This window comes from Artemia franciscana, chromosome 2, assembly GCF_032884065.1.
Source record: "Artemia franciscana chromosome 2, ASM3288406v1, whole genome shotgun sequence".
NCBI lineage: Eukaryota > Metazoa > Arthropoda > Branchiopoda > Anostraca > Artemiidae > Artemia > Artemia franciscana.
Genome location: NC_088864.1, coordinates 3,477,500 through 3,496,063, shown reverse-complemented (window position 1 = coordinate 3,496,063; position 18,564 = coordinate 3,477,500). Strand labels below are relative to the sequence as shown.

The 18,564-nt window shown below is 34.9% G+C and overlaps 3 protein-coding genes across 4 annotated transcripts in view; 1 reads left to right on the top strand and 2 right to left on the bottom strand.

The window, feature by feature from the left end:
- Nucleotides 1-12,975, top strand: part of LOC136036072 (NAD-dependent protein deacetylase sirtuin-1-like) — a 73,858-nt gene extending 60,883 nt beyond the window's left edge. For both annotated transcript variants that reach the window (XM_065718037.1, XM_065718047.1), the window contains exon 13: nucleotides 11,978-12,975. In XM_065718037.1, the coding sequence (XP_065574109.1) occupies nucleotides 11,978-12,138 (161 nt within the window). In that variant the 3' untranslated portion in view covers nucleotides 12,139-12,975. The remainder of the gene's footprint in view (nucleotides 1-11,977) is intronic.
- Nucleotides 5,587-10,594, bottom strand: LOC136036113 (hydroxyacyl-coenzyme A dehydrogenase, mitochondrial-like). Its single transcript, XM_065718131.1, has 2 exons — nucleotides 9,880-10,594; nucleotides 5,587-5,959 (listed from the first exon to the last, which is right to left on the bottom strand). The coding sequence occupies exons 1-2, from the start codon at nucleotides 10,577-10,579 to the stop codon at nucleotides 5,658-5,660; spliced, it is 1,002 nt and encodes a 333-aa protein (XP_065574203.1). The 5' UTR covers nucleotides 10,580-10,594; the 3' UTR covers nucleotides 5,587-5,657.
- Nucleotides 12,976-16,397: 3,422 nt separating the features above from the next.
- LOC136036065 (eukaryotic translation initiation factor 4E-binding protein-like) overlaps nucleotides 16,398-18,564 on the bottom strand; it is a 54,847-nt gene continuing 52,680 nt past the window's right edge. The window contains exon 4 of the mRNA XM_065718025.1: nucleotides 16,398-16,648. Coding sequence (XP_065574097.1) covers nucleotides 16,578-16,648 — 71 coding nt within the window. The 3' untranslated portion in view covers nucleotides 16,398-16,577. The remainder of the gene's footprint in view (nucleotides 16,649-18,564) is intronic.

Sequence of the window (18,564 nt, the reverse complement as noted above, 5' to 3'; positions counted from 1 at the left end):
CGATTACCTTTCATTTTGCCTGAGAACATTGTTTTTTAAATCTGACGTTAATAAATAATCCCCTCACATCGAGATACTGTAATAAAAACGAAAGCTTTTGTCACATCACTCTACTTTCGTGTTAGAACATCCGATTTTGGAATAAGGTTTCTCCAAGGTGAAGGATGGGCTGCTGGGCAAGGTGGCAGATCCCTTATACGTGGGGTGATTTCTGCTCATTTTCATATCATATTCTTCTAGGTTCCCTCCCTCTTTTTCACACTAGAGTTTAAATTTTACGCTGTAATTCGATATTTAAAATTAATGCCTCCTGATAAAGTCTACCGTTATGGCAATAAGGGGGCTGTTTCCCACACAGGCGTAAATACAGTCATACAAAGAGAGGTCATGGGTTAATTCCTTTCCCCTTAGCATTTATCTGAAGCACCTGTTGTGGAACGTTATGAGCCTTAAGTCCTTTTTTATGGCACTTGGTATAACCAAGTGACATATAGCAGTCGCCAATTCTGTCGGTCTGTCTGTCTGTCGGTCTGTCGGTCTTTCCCGGTTTTTGCTACTTTAGGCACTTCCAGGTAAGCTAGGACGATGAAATTTGGCAAGCGTATCAGGGACCGCACCAGATTAAATTAGAAATAGTCGTTTTCCCGATTTGACCATCTGGGGGGGAGTGGGGGCCCGGTTAAATTCGCAAAAAATAGAAAAAATGAAGTATTTTTAACTTATCAGCGGGTATTTGGATCTTAATGAAATTTCATGTTTGGAATGATATTGTGTCTTAGAGCTCTTATTTAAATCCGACCGGATCTGATGACATTGGGGGGAGTCGGAGGGGGAAAACCTAAAGTCCCGGTTTTGCTACTTTAGGCACTTCCAGGTAAGCTAGGACGATGAAATTTGGCAAGCGTATCAGGGACCGGACCAGATTAAATTAGAAATAGTCGTTTTCCCCGATTTGACCATCTGGGGGGGGGGGGAGTAGGGGCCGGTTAATCGGAAAAATAGAAAAAATGAAGTATTTTTAACTTACGAACGGGTGATTGGATCTCATGAAATTTGATTTTTAGAAGGATATCGTGGCTCAAAGCTCTTATTTTAAATCCTGACCGGATCTGGTGACATTGGGGGAAGTTTGGGGTGGGGAGACCTAAAATGATGGGAAACGCTTAGATTGGAGGGATTGGGATGAAACTTGGTTGGAAAAATAAGCAAAAGTCTTGCATACGTAATTTACATAATTGGAACGGATCCGCTCAATTGCGGGGGGGGGGGGGTAATTCTGAAAAATAAGAAAAATAACGTATTTTTAACTTACGAAGGAGTGATCGGATCTTCATGAAACTTCATATTTAGAAGGACCTCGTAACTCTGATATCTTATTTTAAATCTCAACCGGATCAAACGTAATTGGGGGGGGGGGGCAGTTGGGGGGACCGGAAATCTTAGAAAATACTTAAAGCGGTGAGATCAGGATGAAACTGGATGGGAAGAATAGAAACCTGTCTAAGATACGTGACTGACATAACTGGACCGGATCTGCTCTCTTTGGTGGAATTGGGAGGGGGGAGGTAATTTTGAAAATTGAGGTATTTGTAACTTACGAAAGGGTGACCAGATCTTAATGAAATTTGATATTTAGAAGGATCTTGTGCTATAAAGTTTAACTTTAGGTTCTGACCTTCTCACAAGTGCCAAATGAGCTCTTGGCTCTTCCGACCTCGTACCATATGAGCTCTCGGCTCTTCCGACCTCGTCCAAATGAGCTCTTGGCTCTTCCGACCTCGTACCATATGAGCTCTCGGCTCTTCCGACCTCGTCACAAGTGCCATATGAGCTCTTAGCTCTTGTTTTAATCTTTAGGTACTCCCCTCCCCTATAGCCAGTGCGTAACTAAGGAATACACAATACCCGTTAGTTGTGCTGGATTAATCGTCTGTAATAGGGTTGTCTTTTATAAGACACAGCGTATATGTTTAGGGTTGACTACTGAAGCCAAACGGGTGTTTAGATAGCCTTTCGATAGGCTTTAGTCGACTGACTAACTCGTATCAGCTTGAAAGCTCTGTTTCGTGGTTCTCAGGCATGTTTAATTTTACTGTTAAATTTCCATCAGGTTCGCCCCAATTATGCGAGGGGTGCATTTCCAAAAAATTTTATTTTTTAATGGATACAGATTTCCTTGTGCTGATAATTTTGATGGCTGGGTTTAAAATTTTAGAAACCACTTATTCAGAATATGAGCGACAATTGTACGCTGTAATATCCTTTTGATGTATACGCTGTAATAAAAATATGGCTTTTTTTAGAGTTTCAATTTCTATGAAAAGGGTTGCTCGTTACTTAAAGTTCGTTATTTTAAGGGAGGGGAGACTGCTGCTTCCTCAAGCATTTTATTTATATTCACGTTTAGTTTTTGCATAACAATACGTTTAGTATTAATTATCGCTGAGAATGTACATCCCTCTAGATATTTATCAGGGGACGGGAGATATGAAATGTCAGAAATCAGTCTTAGGGTCACAATTTTATATGTTTCCACTGAGTTTCTCGGAAAAATATTAATCTTTTTATATGCAATATCTGTCTCCCCAACCCTTTTGTGCAGGTAAGAGTTTAAGATGTAACCCTGTAGCCAGGGTTGTCACGTATTGGGAGGAACGCCCTTCCCCAATTTTTGGGGGTACTGGATTAAGAAGAATGAGTCGGTATAATCGTGGCGCGAAGTGTCACGATTTTCCCGACACCGCCAAATTTTTTTTGTTCAGTTAAATAAAGATCACAAAAATACTGACTTGTCATCTACAGAAATATCTAACTTGCTCGGTAACCGCAGCAGTTTTACCGACACGTGCTGTGATTTTACAGATGGGGCAACAATTTTCCATTTTGTTAAATAAATAGTATGAAAAGAGTGACATGAAATATACCGAAATCAGAATCTCGGTTGGTAACTGCAGCGGTTTTACCGATTTTTGTAATGATTTTATGTATCGTACTCAAAACGTACATCGTGCTAATTATTGATAAGAAAACATAAAATGACGAGGCAGTCAGTAAAATCCTTCGCTCCTCCTCCCCAAACATTTGGCTAGTAACGCCACTGGATTTAACTCAGATATTGCAGGTCTATTTCAAAATTTTACAGGCATGAAGAAGAGTTGAGGGTCTTCATACTTACCTGAAGGGATTCCCATTGAGAGTTGTAAAATTTGGGTCTAAAAATACATATTTTGAGTATTCAGGCACTCCCCTCTCCCCCACACAAAAAGACATCCACTTAGGAACGGGGCGCCTCATGACAGTACAGCTTCTGAAATTGGGTGGTTATATATGCAGCTTTCCGTCACTTCTTGCTCGGTTGAGCATCCTAGAAATTTAACTCGAAAGTATTTTGGTGGCAAAATTATTGTGTTGTGCCACACAGTGGCACAGATGGCCTCATTATAGGGGGATGGTTTCCGCTGTTACTCAAAAATAGCGCTAGCTTCCAATTTCTGCTCAAATGGGTCCCTTTCCTATATTACATGACCACAGGTTTAACTACGATCACCTCTGAAAAAAAGTAAATAAATAAATATGCATCCATTACCATCCTTCACAGACAAATATAAAATGTTTTGTTTTGTATAAAGGGAATTGGCACTTCCCCGATAGAAGAATCAGATGTCCTGAATCTGATGATGTCATTTTTGTCGGGATGTCCCCCCTCCGTTTTTTTTCTCTCCCTCGTTTTTTTTCTGAGATTATCCATTTTTTCTAAGCTAATTTGTTTTGATGGGTAACTTTAAATATTGTATGAGTCACTCTTCTCTTTCAGTTCATTACCAAGTGCCAGGTACAAACTTCCTACATTAGAATTGTAGTTGTAGATTAGTTCTGTTCAATATTTAGTTACACGGTGAAAAGTATAGACAGTTATGTATTAAAGCCGACCAAGTGCATTTTCATCATTCCCAAAGCGCTAGGAGACAAATGTGTTGTGTATACTTTTCCTATTTTAGGAATATAGCGTCCTCAATCCAAATATTGTAATTATTGTAAACAAGGGAAATATTGAAAAAAGAAGAAAAAGAAACGGGAATATATTAAATATTATATTTTACATTAAACATATAATGTATTTTATATTACATTAATATGTGGGAATTTATTTTATATTAAAATAAAAGCAGAACAAAATCTAAATTTAAATCGAGTGACGTGTGTCCAATCCTGAACGTAACGGAAGCATACCCAGCTTGAAATAACTAAGTGAAGAATATCACACATTGGGCGAAATAGTACAGCAGTTATTGTAGTACTTCAAAAGTATAATATTTTCTTTCGTCAAAACAGTGAACCAAATTGGCCTTTTTTATATATATAGAAATAGTACGTAGTTCTTAAAAAATTTAGGATTGGAGCCAATGTCAGGGATTTTTTTTTTTTTTTTGTCTCACTTCTTAAATAGTGAAACCCCTATGTAAGACAGATAACAGGTTGGTACCTTTTTTTGATGAAATTCAGCGTAATCATTCGTTTAAAGACCATAAATAAAGTATCCCTCAGGTGGTGGTCTTGCTAGATCAGGGAAAATAATAGATCGGTTCTTGGTAATGATTCCAGAAATTGTAGTCCTGGCTCCATTGCTGTGAAATGTCGGAAACTTTCCAAGATTTTCGACTGGTTGAATTTAAAATAACCTTCTTCTCCGCATGGGCCTTGGTAAAAAAAAAAGTAGTCACATTTTTTATGTTTTTCTTTGAGGAATAGGTGTAAAGGAGATGAATTATCTCTTCCATTGACAAATTTTGGGCATTTCTAGCTTTGTAAAGATACTATCCTGCCCCCCCCCCCCCCCCTGAGTAGCGTTCCTGACTAGAATACTCGCAAACGCGCAAGTATCGTTTGGCTGTTTTTACTTTCCTTTCGTTCCCAAAAAGCAGACACAACTGCTTTAAATCTATAGTAGTATTTGACATTCAGGAAAAAGAAAATATGTTCGGTGACCTCTGAATTTTTCATTTGGTTTAATTGAATGAGGACTAGTTTTGCCCAAATTATTAGTTCAATTGACTAGAAAAAAATTATTAGGTAATGAAAATAATTAGATTGTAAATAAATTGTGAAACAGACACTTCAAACATTCCTATACTTTTTAACGGTTCTTTTGTTTATTCGTTATTTTAGGTTACATCCTCATTAGTTTAAAAATATAATAGTTAATCAAGAGCTTTGACAGCGAAATCATAAAAAACAAAAATAAGAAATCGTCTTAGTTAATTTTGAATTATTGAATTTATTACAATTGATAGTGCTGTCAGCCAAACCTTTGAACCTATTCACCTATGCTTCCACACAAGGAGTGCAAATTTGCTTCAAAGGTTAGATAAAAAAAAGGACCCCTATCCCCTCTGATTGTCAATCCTATGGGCTCAACCTTTGTTCATTTTGCTTTGCACAAAAAAATACCAGCAGATTCTCCAATTACATTAAAGGGACGCAGAAATAATCAGTTGAGTCATGTGGCATGATATGCACACATTTACTGCATGGATATACAAATAGTTGTGCAATATTTGGAATAGCTAAGAATTCAATACATACTCATACGCCTTGTTTATATATATTCAAAGAAAAAACCTTAACAAAAACCTGTCAACATGGGGTGCTGTGGAGTACTATTTTTTGTATGAGTATATTCCTTCTCCAGATTTTACACCAAATTTGCCTTCCTTGATCAGTTTCTCTAACAGGGGTACATTCTCAAACAATGTGTTATCTGGATATTTCTCAGCCCAGCCTTTAACAATATAATAGGACGTATCAAGTCCAACATAGTCTGCCAGCTCTAAGGGTCCCATGGGGTAGCCCGCGCCCAATTTCATTGAAGTATCAATATCTCGGGCACTTGCATCCCCTCTTTCAAGCATCCTTAGGGCCTCCATCATGTATGGAACCAATAAACGGTTAACAATAAAACCTGCAAAAGAAACATAGTCAGTATAATTCCTATTATCATGTTTCCATCATTGTAAATTTTTTCTTCAATCAATGGGGCATCCATTTTTAAAGATTAGATTATTATTATGATTAAGATTAGATTATTAAGATTGAATTATATTATTAGGTGGAAGCAGGAAAAAACATTATTTGTTATCTAGCATGGCTTTTCGGAATAATAGTAAACTAGGTATACTAGCATATAAAAATAACATTTGAATTGAGAATACTGGTAAGCAAAATGGTTTCACTGTCCTGTTTTTTTATGAAAGAAAGAATATATTCTTTTTGAAAATAATTACAGCTATTTTTTTTTATTTTAACTAGATGGTTTAGTAGTAGTTTCATTGATGGTTAATTTTAATCGTTATAAAATTGTCTTTGAGGAGCAATTAATTTAATTTTGCTTATTTTATGTCAGGAAGCTGACTCAAAATTACCATCAGATTGTATACGACTTACAAATTATCTAGTATTTATCATTATTCTCATCACTTGTTTTAAAGTGGTCCCTATTCCTATCTCAATATGCCTGCCTTGTCAAAAGTAGTGGCACTGTTTTATTTGTTCAAACTGTGTTTTAGGAATTGGTATTCTGCTTTCCTTCCTTTTTAATTCCTCCCCCCTTTTTTACAAAAGAAAAACAACTTTTTTAGGATTACTGGGGGAGGGAAGGGGTAGTACAGAAATTCCTAGAAGAAATAACCCAAGACTCCTGCAGACTTGAGGAAGGCTATTATCAACAATATGCCAAAATTTGGATATTATTAATAAAATGTCTCATCAGAAAGGTTTTCCCACCTGTCTCCTAAATATTAAACAAGCCATTTTTTTCTAATTTATACAGGTCTTGTCTACAAGCTTACATTTTAAAGGGGAGGTGTGAAAAACTTACTGGTGAGATTTTTTTTTGAACCAGGAAAAAGCCTATTTTAATGCCCAATTTTCAACTGTTGTCACACTCAAATCAATAGAAGAACCCTTCATTACCAATTACGAGAATCCCTCAATTACACCCCAACACCCATAGATATCCTATAATTTAGAAAAATCAATAGAACAGTCCTTCATAACCTATTAGCTTCATATAAGAAACAACTATTAATTAAATAAAACCCAATTTAATTTTTTTTTTTAAACTTATACAAAGACCTCTTATAAGTTCAGATTTACTTACTTTATTCCCTTGAAAACAAGGTTTCTCTCTTGTATACTACAGTAAATTCAACTTCAGTTTGAAATCAACAGGCATGATTTTTGAATATAATTTTAAAAATGACATTATTCTCCTTCATAAGCTGTTTAGGGTTTGTCATCAGGTTAGCAACCAAGTGGTTCTTTGGGCAATTTGGTTAAGGCTGGTTCAAAAGATCAACTGGTTAAAGTGAGCTTAAAAGAAAAAAGGAAGACAAAGAGAAATCCATCTTTCCTCCCACTTCCTGTAAAAATCAACAGTTTTTATATTTTTTCTTATAATTATTCGTATATTTCACATAGTTCACCAACTTTTTGCTATGTTTTCTTTTTGAGTTTTTGGCCCCTTTTGAAATGATTTGCAGAATATTTGCCTGATCTTACCCTTTCCTCCCTCTCTCAGCCAAATATGCCAATTCCCTCCCCCTATAATTTGAGCCTTTTGAAGCCTAGGCTATATTTTTAAGTAAAGGCACAATAGTTAGTCAAAAGTAAAAGTAAGCATTCATAAAATATTTATTTAAAAGGTATGAATGTTCCAACTTTTCAATCCTCAACCCCTCCCTAACAGCGAATTCTATATATAACAATGAGCTGAGGAATCAAGAAGCACAGGGGAATTCCTGATTGAATAGACAGACTTTGGGATCCAAAGTGACCAATTAAACATTGCCATAAATACTAATGTTTTCAACAAAATAGGTTCAACAAATAGTAGCTTTGTGTTCATTTGGTTCTTATTGAGAAAGCCTAGATGCAAAAGCTCTAAGGAACCTAATATTGTTCTAATTTCCATTTTTTGGGGCAGGTATTTGAAGAAATTTTATATTCATCAAAACACTATATTTAAAAAAAAATATTGGTGTTTTCCTGGTAGATGGCAATTTAAAATGCCTTCCTATGAATTTAAGTATCTAGAAAAGGTATTTTTACCTGTTGTGGGTACAATGCCTATTCATCAGCACTATCTTGTTGGCATGCAGCAACACTACTTTGTTGGTGCTATTAAGGGGTTTAGTGATGATATCTACTTTGGGCTAATTTTAGATAACAATCTTTTAGTATTTCATTATGAAATTGCACAGCCTTCTCTGAATTAAGCTCTATAAAAACAAAATGGTTACTTCTTTAGATTCTGAAGAAATCTATGAATATGATTTTCAGAGTTTTCTATGAATCTGATTTTTAGCCTCTTCTTCTTACATTTGAGACAATTGGGGGAGGGGGGTTTGGTCCTCTTTTGTATTTGAGAATCCAATACCACTGTCCCCCTTGCTGCATAGATATGCCTCTAGACTATAAACAACAAATTACTAATTTTATTCTTGTGTTGTTTTTTGTTTTTTTTTAATTGGCACTATTAAGGCAGGTGAGAAATGAGGTCATCTAAATTAGGAGATCTAAATTAGAAATTTTTCATATATAGCCTAGGAATATATCCGGGAATGTAGGACAACTGGTATGAAACTAAACAGAGAATGGGTTAATTCTGAAAATAAGATTGATATTTTTTCCTGAATACAATAAAATATTGTTATTATAGTTTCTAGTTCTGTAGAGGCCATGAACAAAAATGTTACACAAAATTGGATGTTAATCAAGTTTCTAGAGATATTTTTAGTTTTTGAAATCCCAAGAGCAAGCATTTAACAACGGTAATCAAATTGTTAAGAAACTACAAGATAATTTGTTTATTAAAGTTAAACACCATGTTTTAGGTGCTGATGGTGATTTACTGTTAAAGGTTAGGACAGAAAACATCAAGAAAATAGAAGTATAGTTTTTTTTTAATTTTCTGCCCAATGCTATTTCCAAGTATATTAATTACTGCTCTTTCTATTGTATCCTAGTCTCCCCTAATTGGGCCAAATATACTCTTAAGCTATACTCTTCACAAAAGTTTGGTGATACTTTTGTTTTTTAACTGGATTATTGACTATATGAATTAACTATTGATGAGAAACAAGGGTTAAAATGGCAGTTCATTAGTTCTTTGAAAGCCCACCCCTTTGATAGTCTTGGATATAGCACTAAGATATTCACAAAATTAAAAGAAAACATTCAGACATTGAGATTCTTACTTTAGAACATGCAGTATGTTTTTATTAATCACATTAGCATATTTCCTTCCATTTTAAAATTATTCCCTTCCATATCCAGATTTTAAAACTATTTCAATTAGCATTTCTGACCAGTATTGTAGCTAATCACTCAGGCAAGACTGTGTTTCACCCAATTGATAAATGCAAGAAAACTGGACATATCATTAGATGCAAAACAACTGGAAAAAAATTATTAGGGCTATATTTGGGATCATCAGGGAGAGGGAGAGCATTTTTATAAAAACAATCATGATACTTAGAAAAGGCATAAAATAAGGAATCCAATGAAGCTATTTGTTTTTGTTTAATGTTTTCTTTAGAAGAGCTGCTAATTTAGCCTATAATATCAAAAATAATGACAAACCCACAAAGTTACAAACTGTTGCATGTAGTCTATGGCTATGTCTGGCCTAACCAGGGGGGAGGGGGGCAGGAATCTAACTGCACTGTTATTCTGCTATGAAAGAGCTTTGAATGGAGAATACAAGAGTATATTTCTTTTATGCATATCTAAATCATGGCCTGCAAACAATCACAACTTGATCTATTACATATAAAGTGTTGTTGCTCTAAAAATAAAAAAATAAAATAAAAAAAAGGCTACCTGGTGTATCTTTGCATGTAACAGTGACTTTGCCCATATTTTTCCCCCATTCCACCATCTTATTGTATGTTGCATCTGATGTTTCTGGGATTCTGATAATTTCAAGAAGTTTCATAACTGGGACAGGGTTGAAAAAATGCAGACCACCAAATCTATCCAGCCTTGTTGTTGATTCAGCAATATCCTTTATGGGAAGGGATGATGTATTTGAAGCAAATATAGTATGACTTGGTGCTGCTTTATCCAGTGATGAAAAAAGTTTTCTTTTTATTTCAACATTCTCTATAATAGCTTCAATCACTAGATCAGCTGTTGCTACAGATCTATTGTTGTCTGTCATATAAGTTATATTTGTTAATGTTTCATCAATAAATTTGTTGCCCTTTTCTGTATCATCTTTGAATTGCTTCTTTGCTACACGTGAAACACTTGTTTTAATGCTGTTTTCTGCCTTCTTCAAAACATCATCATTTAAATCCACCAGGTTCACTTTGTGTCCTGTTTGAGCTGCTACCTGTGCAATGCCTGCTCCCATCAGACCACTTCCAATTACAGTGACTTGATTAATTGCTGCATTTCTGACAGCTGATGCAGAAAATGAGCGCGAAGGAACAACTAGCCTGGATAGATTCATCCTTAATTTTCCTTTAATTGCTATTATTTCTTCTAATAGGATGCCTGTAATATTGCCAAATGCCATTCGTAAGACACCAAAATTGTTGTCGAAAACTGCCGCTTAGTTCACTTTTTAGCTATCGTAAATCATAATTAATTGTTCTCAAGTTTCTTGTATTATTTTTGTCCGGGAATGTAAGTTATGGTGGGAGTGGGAGAATTCGCTCCTTGCTAACATCAGCTTGCTCCTTCCAGACTGGATTAATTTGTGATATAGGACAGAAATCAGATAGAAAAAAAGAAATATACGATTTGATTTTGCATACAGTTTCCCGTTCCAAATATAATAATCACTGCCGTCGCAATTGCAAGTTATCAATTTGAAGTTTAGTCATATTTACTCATCCGTGTACAACAAAACGTTGTACCGGACCACCGTGCCAATAGGTGGTCATATTTATAGGCCAATAGGAAAACATACGGGTTTTCAGTCCCCACCCTAGGAATTTACCATCCTGCAAAATATTTCAGCCTAAGAATATACAAAAGTACAGAACATTTTTAATGTTTTGAAAATGTCTTCCTTCTGTGGTCGCCCTGGGTATCCGGTATCTCCGGTACAGTTTTCGCCAAAATATCATAAACTAAGGTCATTAAAAACTTTCTTATAAGAGGTTCTGTAGGACAGAAATTCTGAAACTGAGCATGCTCAGTTGACTTGTCTAATCTGTTTTCTGTTGTCCCACATAAGTCTCAAATGTAAAAAAAAATTCTTTCTTTAAATTAGCTATTTGTCTCCTCTTCTCGCTTGCAGGAATATATGATATATCCACAATTTATATTGTATTTGTCAGTGGTAAATCACTTTACACGAAATCCTCTTTATTAGCCCAGAAAACTCTAGGGCGATATCGATGTGTAGAAATTCTCATTCTGCAGCCGGATTGAATTCCGGCCCGGGGAAACAAAATAGTCTCTAAGTGACAAGGAGTTTTTGCACTTTTGGGACTTCCAGGGCCAAAGAATCAATCAAATATGATGCAGAATAATTGATTTTACTTGAAATTTTTCATAAAATGGGTACTTGTCTGTTAAACCGAACGCACTCAAGAATTGAATTTGGGTTAATCCTAAGGAAATATGCCAAAACATGACGGTAATATAACACTTTAGAAACAAAACCATGGAAACTATAACATGTAATTGTGGAAAGGAGGCCGCGCAGAAGGTATTACGTTAAATACCTAATCTAACCTAACGCCTAACAACCTCCATATATTAAATATTTAGCAAAATATAAATACATCGTAGTTTTCTCACTCAAAATAAGCAAATCATAACTGGATGGGATCCTGGATGGGGAATCGGGTTCTGTCAAATATTACACAGCATAATTCTTGAGACAAGTACCAACAGACATGTACCATAAAATGTCTCGCAGAAACATTTAAAAGAAATCTTAAACCTAATTTCTTTTTTTCAGGTGGTAGGTACTTGTATGAAAGTTCTGGGCGATATGTTTTCCCCGGAGCAGAATATTATAAAAGCCCTGATTCTGAGCGGGACATAAAAGATGAAAGGATTGGTTCCTCTGCTGCTACTACAGGCGACGAAAAAGGACCAGAAATCGAACAAAAATCATGACTTTATACTTTCTCTGTTTACACTTGAAGTTATTACTCCCTTTATTCGATTTTTTTATATGTATGTTTTTGAGAGTTTCCATATATATTTTTAGTGTACCTAAGACTTGTATAAGCTATGGAAGCTTAAGCATTTTATGGGGTTAATTTATTATCAAACAAAACCAACAGCAATTCTCATTCTTAAGTTATAAAAAGAAATAAAATATTGACATTAAGGCGTTTCCTAGACGGGAGGATCCAAATAATAATCCCCCTCCCCCTACGGTGAAATTTAAAAACGCACTTGTCTTCATATTAAAAAATATAAATACATATATGACCATTTTCACAACCCCCCGCCCCATATCCTCTGAATTAGAACCTTGAGTATGGTCATGACTGATATACGGTGTTTTGTTGGTAGACATTACCGTATCTGCCCCTTGTTAAAATGTTTTGAATTTGTACTGTAAGCTACAATTTATAATTGATAACGAAAATTATAATTAACAACTTTGAAAAGTGAAAGTGCTTTAGTGTTAATTTGTTAAGAGTTGGACACATTTTCCTTGAAAAAAGGTTAGCGTTGTTTTATCATCAATAAGTTTATTTATCATCGACTATTAAGATAAGGTTATTCCTTGAAAGATGTACAAGATCTTAAAAGGAAAAATTGAAAAAGATTATGCAAAATTTAAATATTCGCGTCGTACTATTTATAATTTTTCAAATGCCTTTTCCTTTGAAATGTTAGGTAAGAATTGTAGAATTTTTAATTTTGCTTATTTGTCAATTTGTATTTTAATAGTGTTACAATAATGTATCTGACTGGGAGACAATAAATCATTACCGATTACCGTAGTTTTTTTCTTTTATTGTTCTAGTAGTAATAATAGTACTACAGCTTGTCTGAAAAATTTAAAATTCAATATGAAAATCGAAAATATAACAGTTTAAAATAGGGATGAAACCTTTTATAGGGAGTTTTACTTATGATGATGGACACTGTATATGTGTCCAAAATATTCAGTTAAAATTTTATATTTGTTTCACTGTCGATTAAAAGGTTTCATCCCTATTTTGAACTGTTATATTTTCGTCATGGAAAGGCAGTGTGGTCTTCGAAGTTATCTAATATGAAAGTCGAACTAGTCCAGGAAAAGAATAAACTTTGATGCTAAGCAAAAGGATCAAGTAATACGTATTTGTGACGCCTTAACTCGCCTTGGTTACTGAAACCGGTTTCCTTCAACTGGTACTTCCATTAAAGATGCTATTGCGTTGGATTCGCTGTCATATCAGCTAGGATTTGTCGGTTTTTAAGTGTAGCAAACATTTCGTAGTTGAGGATCAGTTAGAGAGTTTTGAAGTATACATTCCTTGGAATTTGTTCCTCGCATCAAGCTGAATTTGCTGTGACAAGATATTTTTATCATCATACTCAAGCAACGCAGAAATGATATGTTATCATAAATGTAACTTAAATTTTTTCTGCAACAGAGAACTGTTTAGTAAAATTATATTATTAATTAAGAATACAAGGTTAAAGATAAAGAAAGTTCTCTAAAATCTGGGAGGGGGTGCATCTTTTTGCTAAATCATCTAAGATTTAGCTTGCAAGATCATGAAATATCGTTAACTTGAAGCTCAGAAAATTGAATGGCGCTGTAGAAAGTCAGTTTCCATCAAACTATATTGAATTCAATATTACAAAGGGCAGTGGATCATCATGTTCCAACTTAAATTTTTATCTTTTCAAGCAAATCCTTATAATTCGTCCTTTCTCTAGCTCGAACATACACCCAGATTACCTAAAAATAATATCACGTCTCGAACCAGGAATCTATGGTCTGGGATGGATTATCTACAATTTCTATTATACGTTTGAAATTAGTCGAACATCAATTCATATAAGGAATAATAACAGTAGGATTGGAATTTTTCCAGCCTTGATTGAAAAAGCCAGAATAATTCAAATATTTTAAACGACGTAAATATTTAGGATTATTTCTATCCTTTCTTCATTGTTAAATTTGTTCGACCAGTTTTTAAAAGGTAATATATATATTCCAGGAATAAAAAAAATTATCTTTTCAGTTTGGGTTCAAGAGTTTACACTCAGGCAAGCAAGCAGCAGCACCAGCTGGGTTATTTACAAATAGTGGCCTACATAAATAGGCCCTTCCGTCGACAAATTTCGTTGACGTAAAAATGCTTTCGCCATAGTTGACCGCAGTAATTTTTAAACATTTCGAATCTAAGTATAAAAAGAAGTCCACCAGATATGACGAAGTCGTTCCTGAAGAAAGAAATTTCAAGCTAACCAAACCGATTCTCTATCCAATGGATTTTTACTCGACAATGTTGGAGTTCCACAACGTTATATTTTTGGCCTTTTATTATTTTTAATCTAGATAGATGATCTTCCTAATTTTTTTAAAATTTTAACGAGTTAACCATCCTATTTGCCAACGATGCTGCAACAGGAGTCTACACAGTCTCCAGTTGATTTTCACACTAAACTCACTGTTGCCAGTTCACAAGTTCTAATTGGGCTCAACGCCAGCGGATAAATTCCTAACCTAATTAAAACTTATTATTTATGAATGTAGCGCATATAGATATCCTATATAGTAATTCCCAACCTTCTTATCCAGAACTCGACTGTTGATAGGGATATCCATCTCAATGCAACAATCGGTTCTACTCTTTCTTTTAAAAATCACTATCTTATGTATCACTGAAAATACCACATGGCTTTGGTTACAACCATTGACTAAAATTCGTTTTACGGAATGAAATAATGAGAATCCTGTATTTTTCACTCATCGAGTCACACACAATTTAATATTCATCTTGAATAATTTATCATCAGCCTACATCTAAAGTTTTCTATGGCGAACTTACTCAAGATAAAAAGCGAGAAATCTCGGTCCTCACAGCTAGGGGGAGATATTTGGGAATCATACCCGTCGTCTATTTGAACTCCATCACTGAGGAAATTTTACTTTTTTTTCAACACAAATATTTTACATATGTTAATGATCTTCACTCCCTTCATCTGGTAATAGTCATACATAAGAAAACTGGATTTCCCGTTTTTTCTTCCACTGAATCTTTATTCTGTGTAAGACTTATTTAGCACTATTACTATAGTACTATAATAGTAATAATAATAATAGTACTATTATTAGAGTACTATTTATGTGCTGCACAGCTCTTGTTTGTATTGGAGCATATACTGCCGCTTTTCAAATTAACTCCCTGAGGATTTGCGCAAACAAAATTTTGATTTTTCAAGAATTACGTTAAACTGCTAAGTACTAATACGATGGAAAACACATGTGACCATCCTTGATTAAACCAGTAGGCTAGTATTCATTTTCCCTTTTTTATCCATTTCCCAGCTAATTTGATCTCTTTCCAGTCCAGTATCCGATCTACTCAATTATGTAAAAAGGAGTTCTGCAGCAAACTCAGTAAACATCGACGAAGTAAGTGCGATCAAAGTTCTTTGAAAATATCGTTTTTACTCCCCCTTTTGACAAAATGAAATAATCAGAATTTGGAAGGCCGATAAGGATTTCTTTTTTTAATGCAAGGTAAATGATAATAGAGGTTTAAACCAACGAGAGGGGGTAGGATATTCTTTATTTATTTGAGGCATCCCTCCACAGTTAGTAACACTCATAATTATGATGAAAGTACAGTCTTCATCTTGAAACTCGCTATATGCTGGCATCAGACTCTTCCTCATTGGTAAAATCCCCACAACCGTTGTCTCCCTAGGATCTATTGTAGAAGTATCTCCCTAGTGACTCTAGCCTAGTAGAATTTCAAAATAAACTGCTTTATAGGGACCCAGCCACAGAGTTTGCACAAGACAAAATGCGTTATTAAAACTTTATGCGCAAAACTCAAATCTATTCTTGCCAGGGGCTACCTTCCACTGAAGCAGTCCGAGGGTTCCTCCTTTGGTAAAAATTTTGGAAACATTCATAATTATAATGAAAACAAAGATCTTCAACAATTTAAACCCGTTAAGTACTAGCATCAGACCTCCTTGCCCAGTGAATATCTTTCAAGCATCGTCACCTTAGGATTTTTGCTAGACGTACCCAGGGGCTGAACTATGGTTGGATAAAGATCCAGAAACAGAATTTTCAGGATATATGTAGTTAAAATATTGTTCTAAAAACCGGTTGAATATTCGCATTTTCTTCTAACGCGAACAAAATGACATCAATACGAACTTCGACAAAATAAATTCCAACCAACTACATAAAGCCAATTTAATCAAGGACAAACATATTCCAAATGCTGCTTTCTTATGAAAGCAAAATTAAAGCTTAAAATTAAGCCATGTCAAAGATCGGCAGCAAGAAATTACATCACATTGGCACTTTAATAAGGCAGATATACTTCACAGGTGACATTTCATGGCAATCAACAGAAACTTTACAGTTCCATGTCAAATGTGTCCTCATTTACAAGAGGAGCTTCTTTCTTTGGGATAACATCTTTGGATTCTGAAAAGAAAAATACGAGTTTAGCGGGCAAAGATAAGATTCTTCCTAGTGAAAATCTGGATTACTAACAGATAGTCAGGATTCTAGAAATTGGGATTCAAATAACTATCCAGCTTACTTATAACTAGCAATTATTTACAGTCTCGTTTGATTTAGCCTCTGTGTCGACGCTATAAGGAATTTATCGTTTGATTTAGTTCTCTGTCGACACGGCGGGCGTTTGATCTGTAAAGCGTTGAAATCATGTCAATTCAGTTGCACTTTGGACAGACAAAAGGGTCAACTGGTTTCCTTGTCGATATAAGCTGGGTTGAAGCAAAATATCGACATGACGTGGGTTGGCTGTCGAATTTGCAATGCTAAATCAAATACCACTTAAACTGAGTTTCAACTACCTTCATGCACATTCGATAATTCCTCTAAACAGAAACACCGCAATTTCAGGATTAACGGTCACTAGACTAAAAATAATTATTTTCAATCAACGTTCTCCAAATCCCTTTGTACCATTTGGAAAGTCGCTCAGCAATGCCTATTACTTTTACTGACTTCAGACTTCAAGCTCCCGATCTAAACAAAATATGCTTTTACTTTAGTAGAGATTTCGAGAACATAATAAAATGGTACGTTCATTTCCATGCACACACATTTCGTTTATAGTATGCCTGTCCCTGACAACCCCCTTGACAGACGATAGTACCCTTTCCAGTTCTGACTTCCAATCTTCCGAAAAAAGACCAACAATAACGATAGGATAGAGCCTATGTATAAATAATGTAATTAATTTTATTTAACAAGAAGATTGATTTTTTTTTTCTTGATACCAATAGGCTCTAGGACTTGGTGATTCAGCTTTTTCTTTTTTTTTACCTGTACCAATATTCAATGCCCTTAGTGGCACAAAAAGACATTGAAAAATGGTAAAAAATAGGAAACTAAGAATTTTACCTATTAAATGCGAAAATCCTCGTAGCAACATCTGGAAAATGCCCAAATGGTGCTTATTCCTAGGGATAGGGGGGGAGGGGATATATTGTTAGATAATAAAATTTCAAAGTCTATAATTTCAGTTAAATAGAAACTTGGTGAATATTCTTCTAACTCGTCAGTTTATGCAAAATTTCATGAAGAGTTGTTTCAGCCAAAACGCTCAATCGTTAACTTCAATATAGATTAGACTGACACAAAAGCCTGTAATAGTGTATGCTCCCATGTTCTTTTTTATATTAGTTTTTTCCAATGTCACCTGAAAGATGGATTGTGCTTTAAGTTGATATTTCATCCATGCCAATAACATGAAATCAGCAACGCTAAAATTGCGATTATGAATTACATGGTCTTTAACGAGATGACAGACCAGTCTTCTTTCTTTTTCATATAAAGCAGAAATCAGGGGGCACATAGCCAAAAAGCAGGGAGGGCTATTTTAAAGAGGAGGAATTAAAATAGCAAAATACATCTTTTTAGTCTCAAATTTCAATTTTTTATAGAAAGAGTCCTTCATACTAAACTTAAGGTATACTTTCTCATATCCTCCCATTTTTTTTTTGTAAATATGATGCTAAAAGATATAGTTGAACAAAATTACTACTATAACCAAATTAAAGGCAATTTCTGTACAACAAGATAGCTCAAAACGAAGAGAATACATGAAGAAGAAAGTGAGATATTTTAGGAGGTGCCTTAAGTTTTAGCAGTGCACCTAAGTAGATTCTCCCAAGTTCCTAGCCAAAATGTTCTGCTTGATTTCAAAACAATGTTCAAAACTTAGGAAAGCCGCAGCCATCAAAACACAAGGTGGTGGACAGAACCGAGTTATTACAAAATTTTGGAAGAAAGTAAATGCATACAAGAGGAAACCTTTTTTCTCGAGACAAGAGTCATATTTGTCCCAAATTTTACAGGTTTTGCAAATT

Coding starts and splice junctions, on each gene's coding strand:
- LOC136036113 (XM_065718131.1), bottom strand. CDS start 10,579: ATGGCATTTGGCAATATTACAGGCATCCTATTAGAAGAAATAATAGCA. Junction 5,960..9,879: donor TACATGCAAAGATACACCAG/GTAGCCTTTTTT, acceptor TTTCTTTTGCAG/GTTTTATTGTTAACCGTTTA.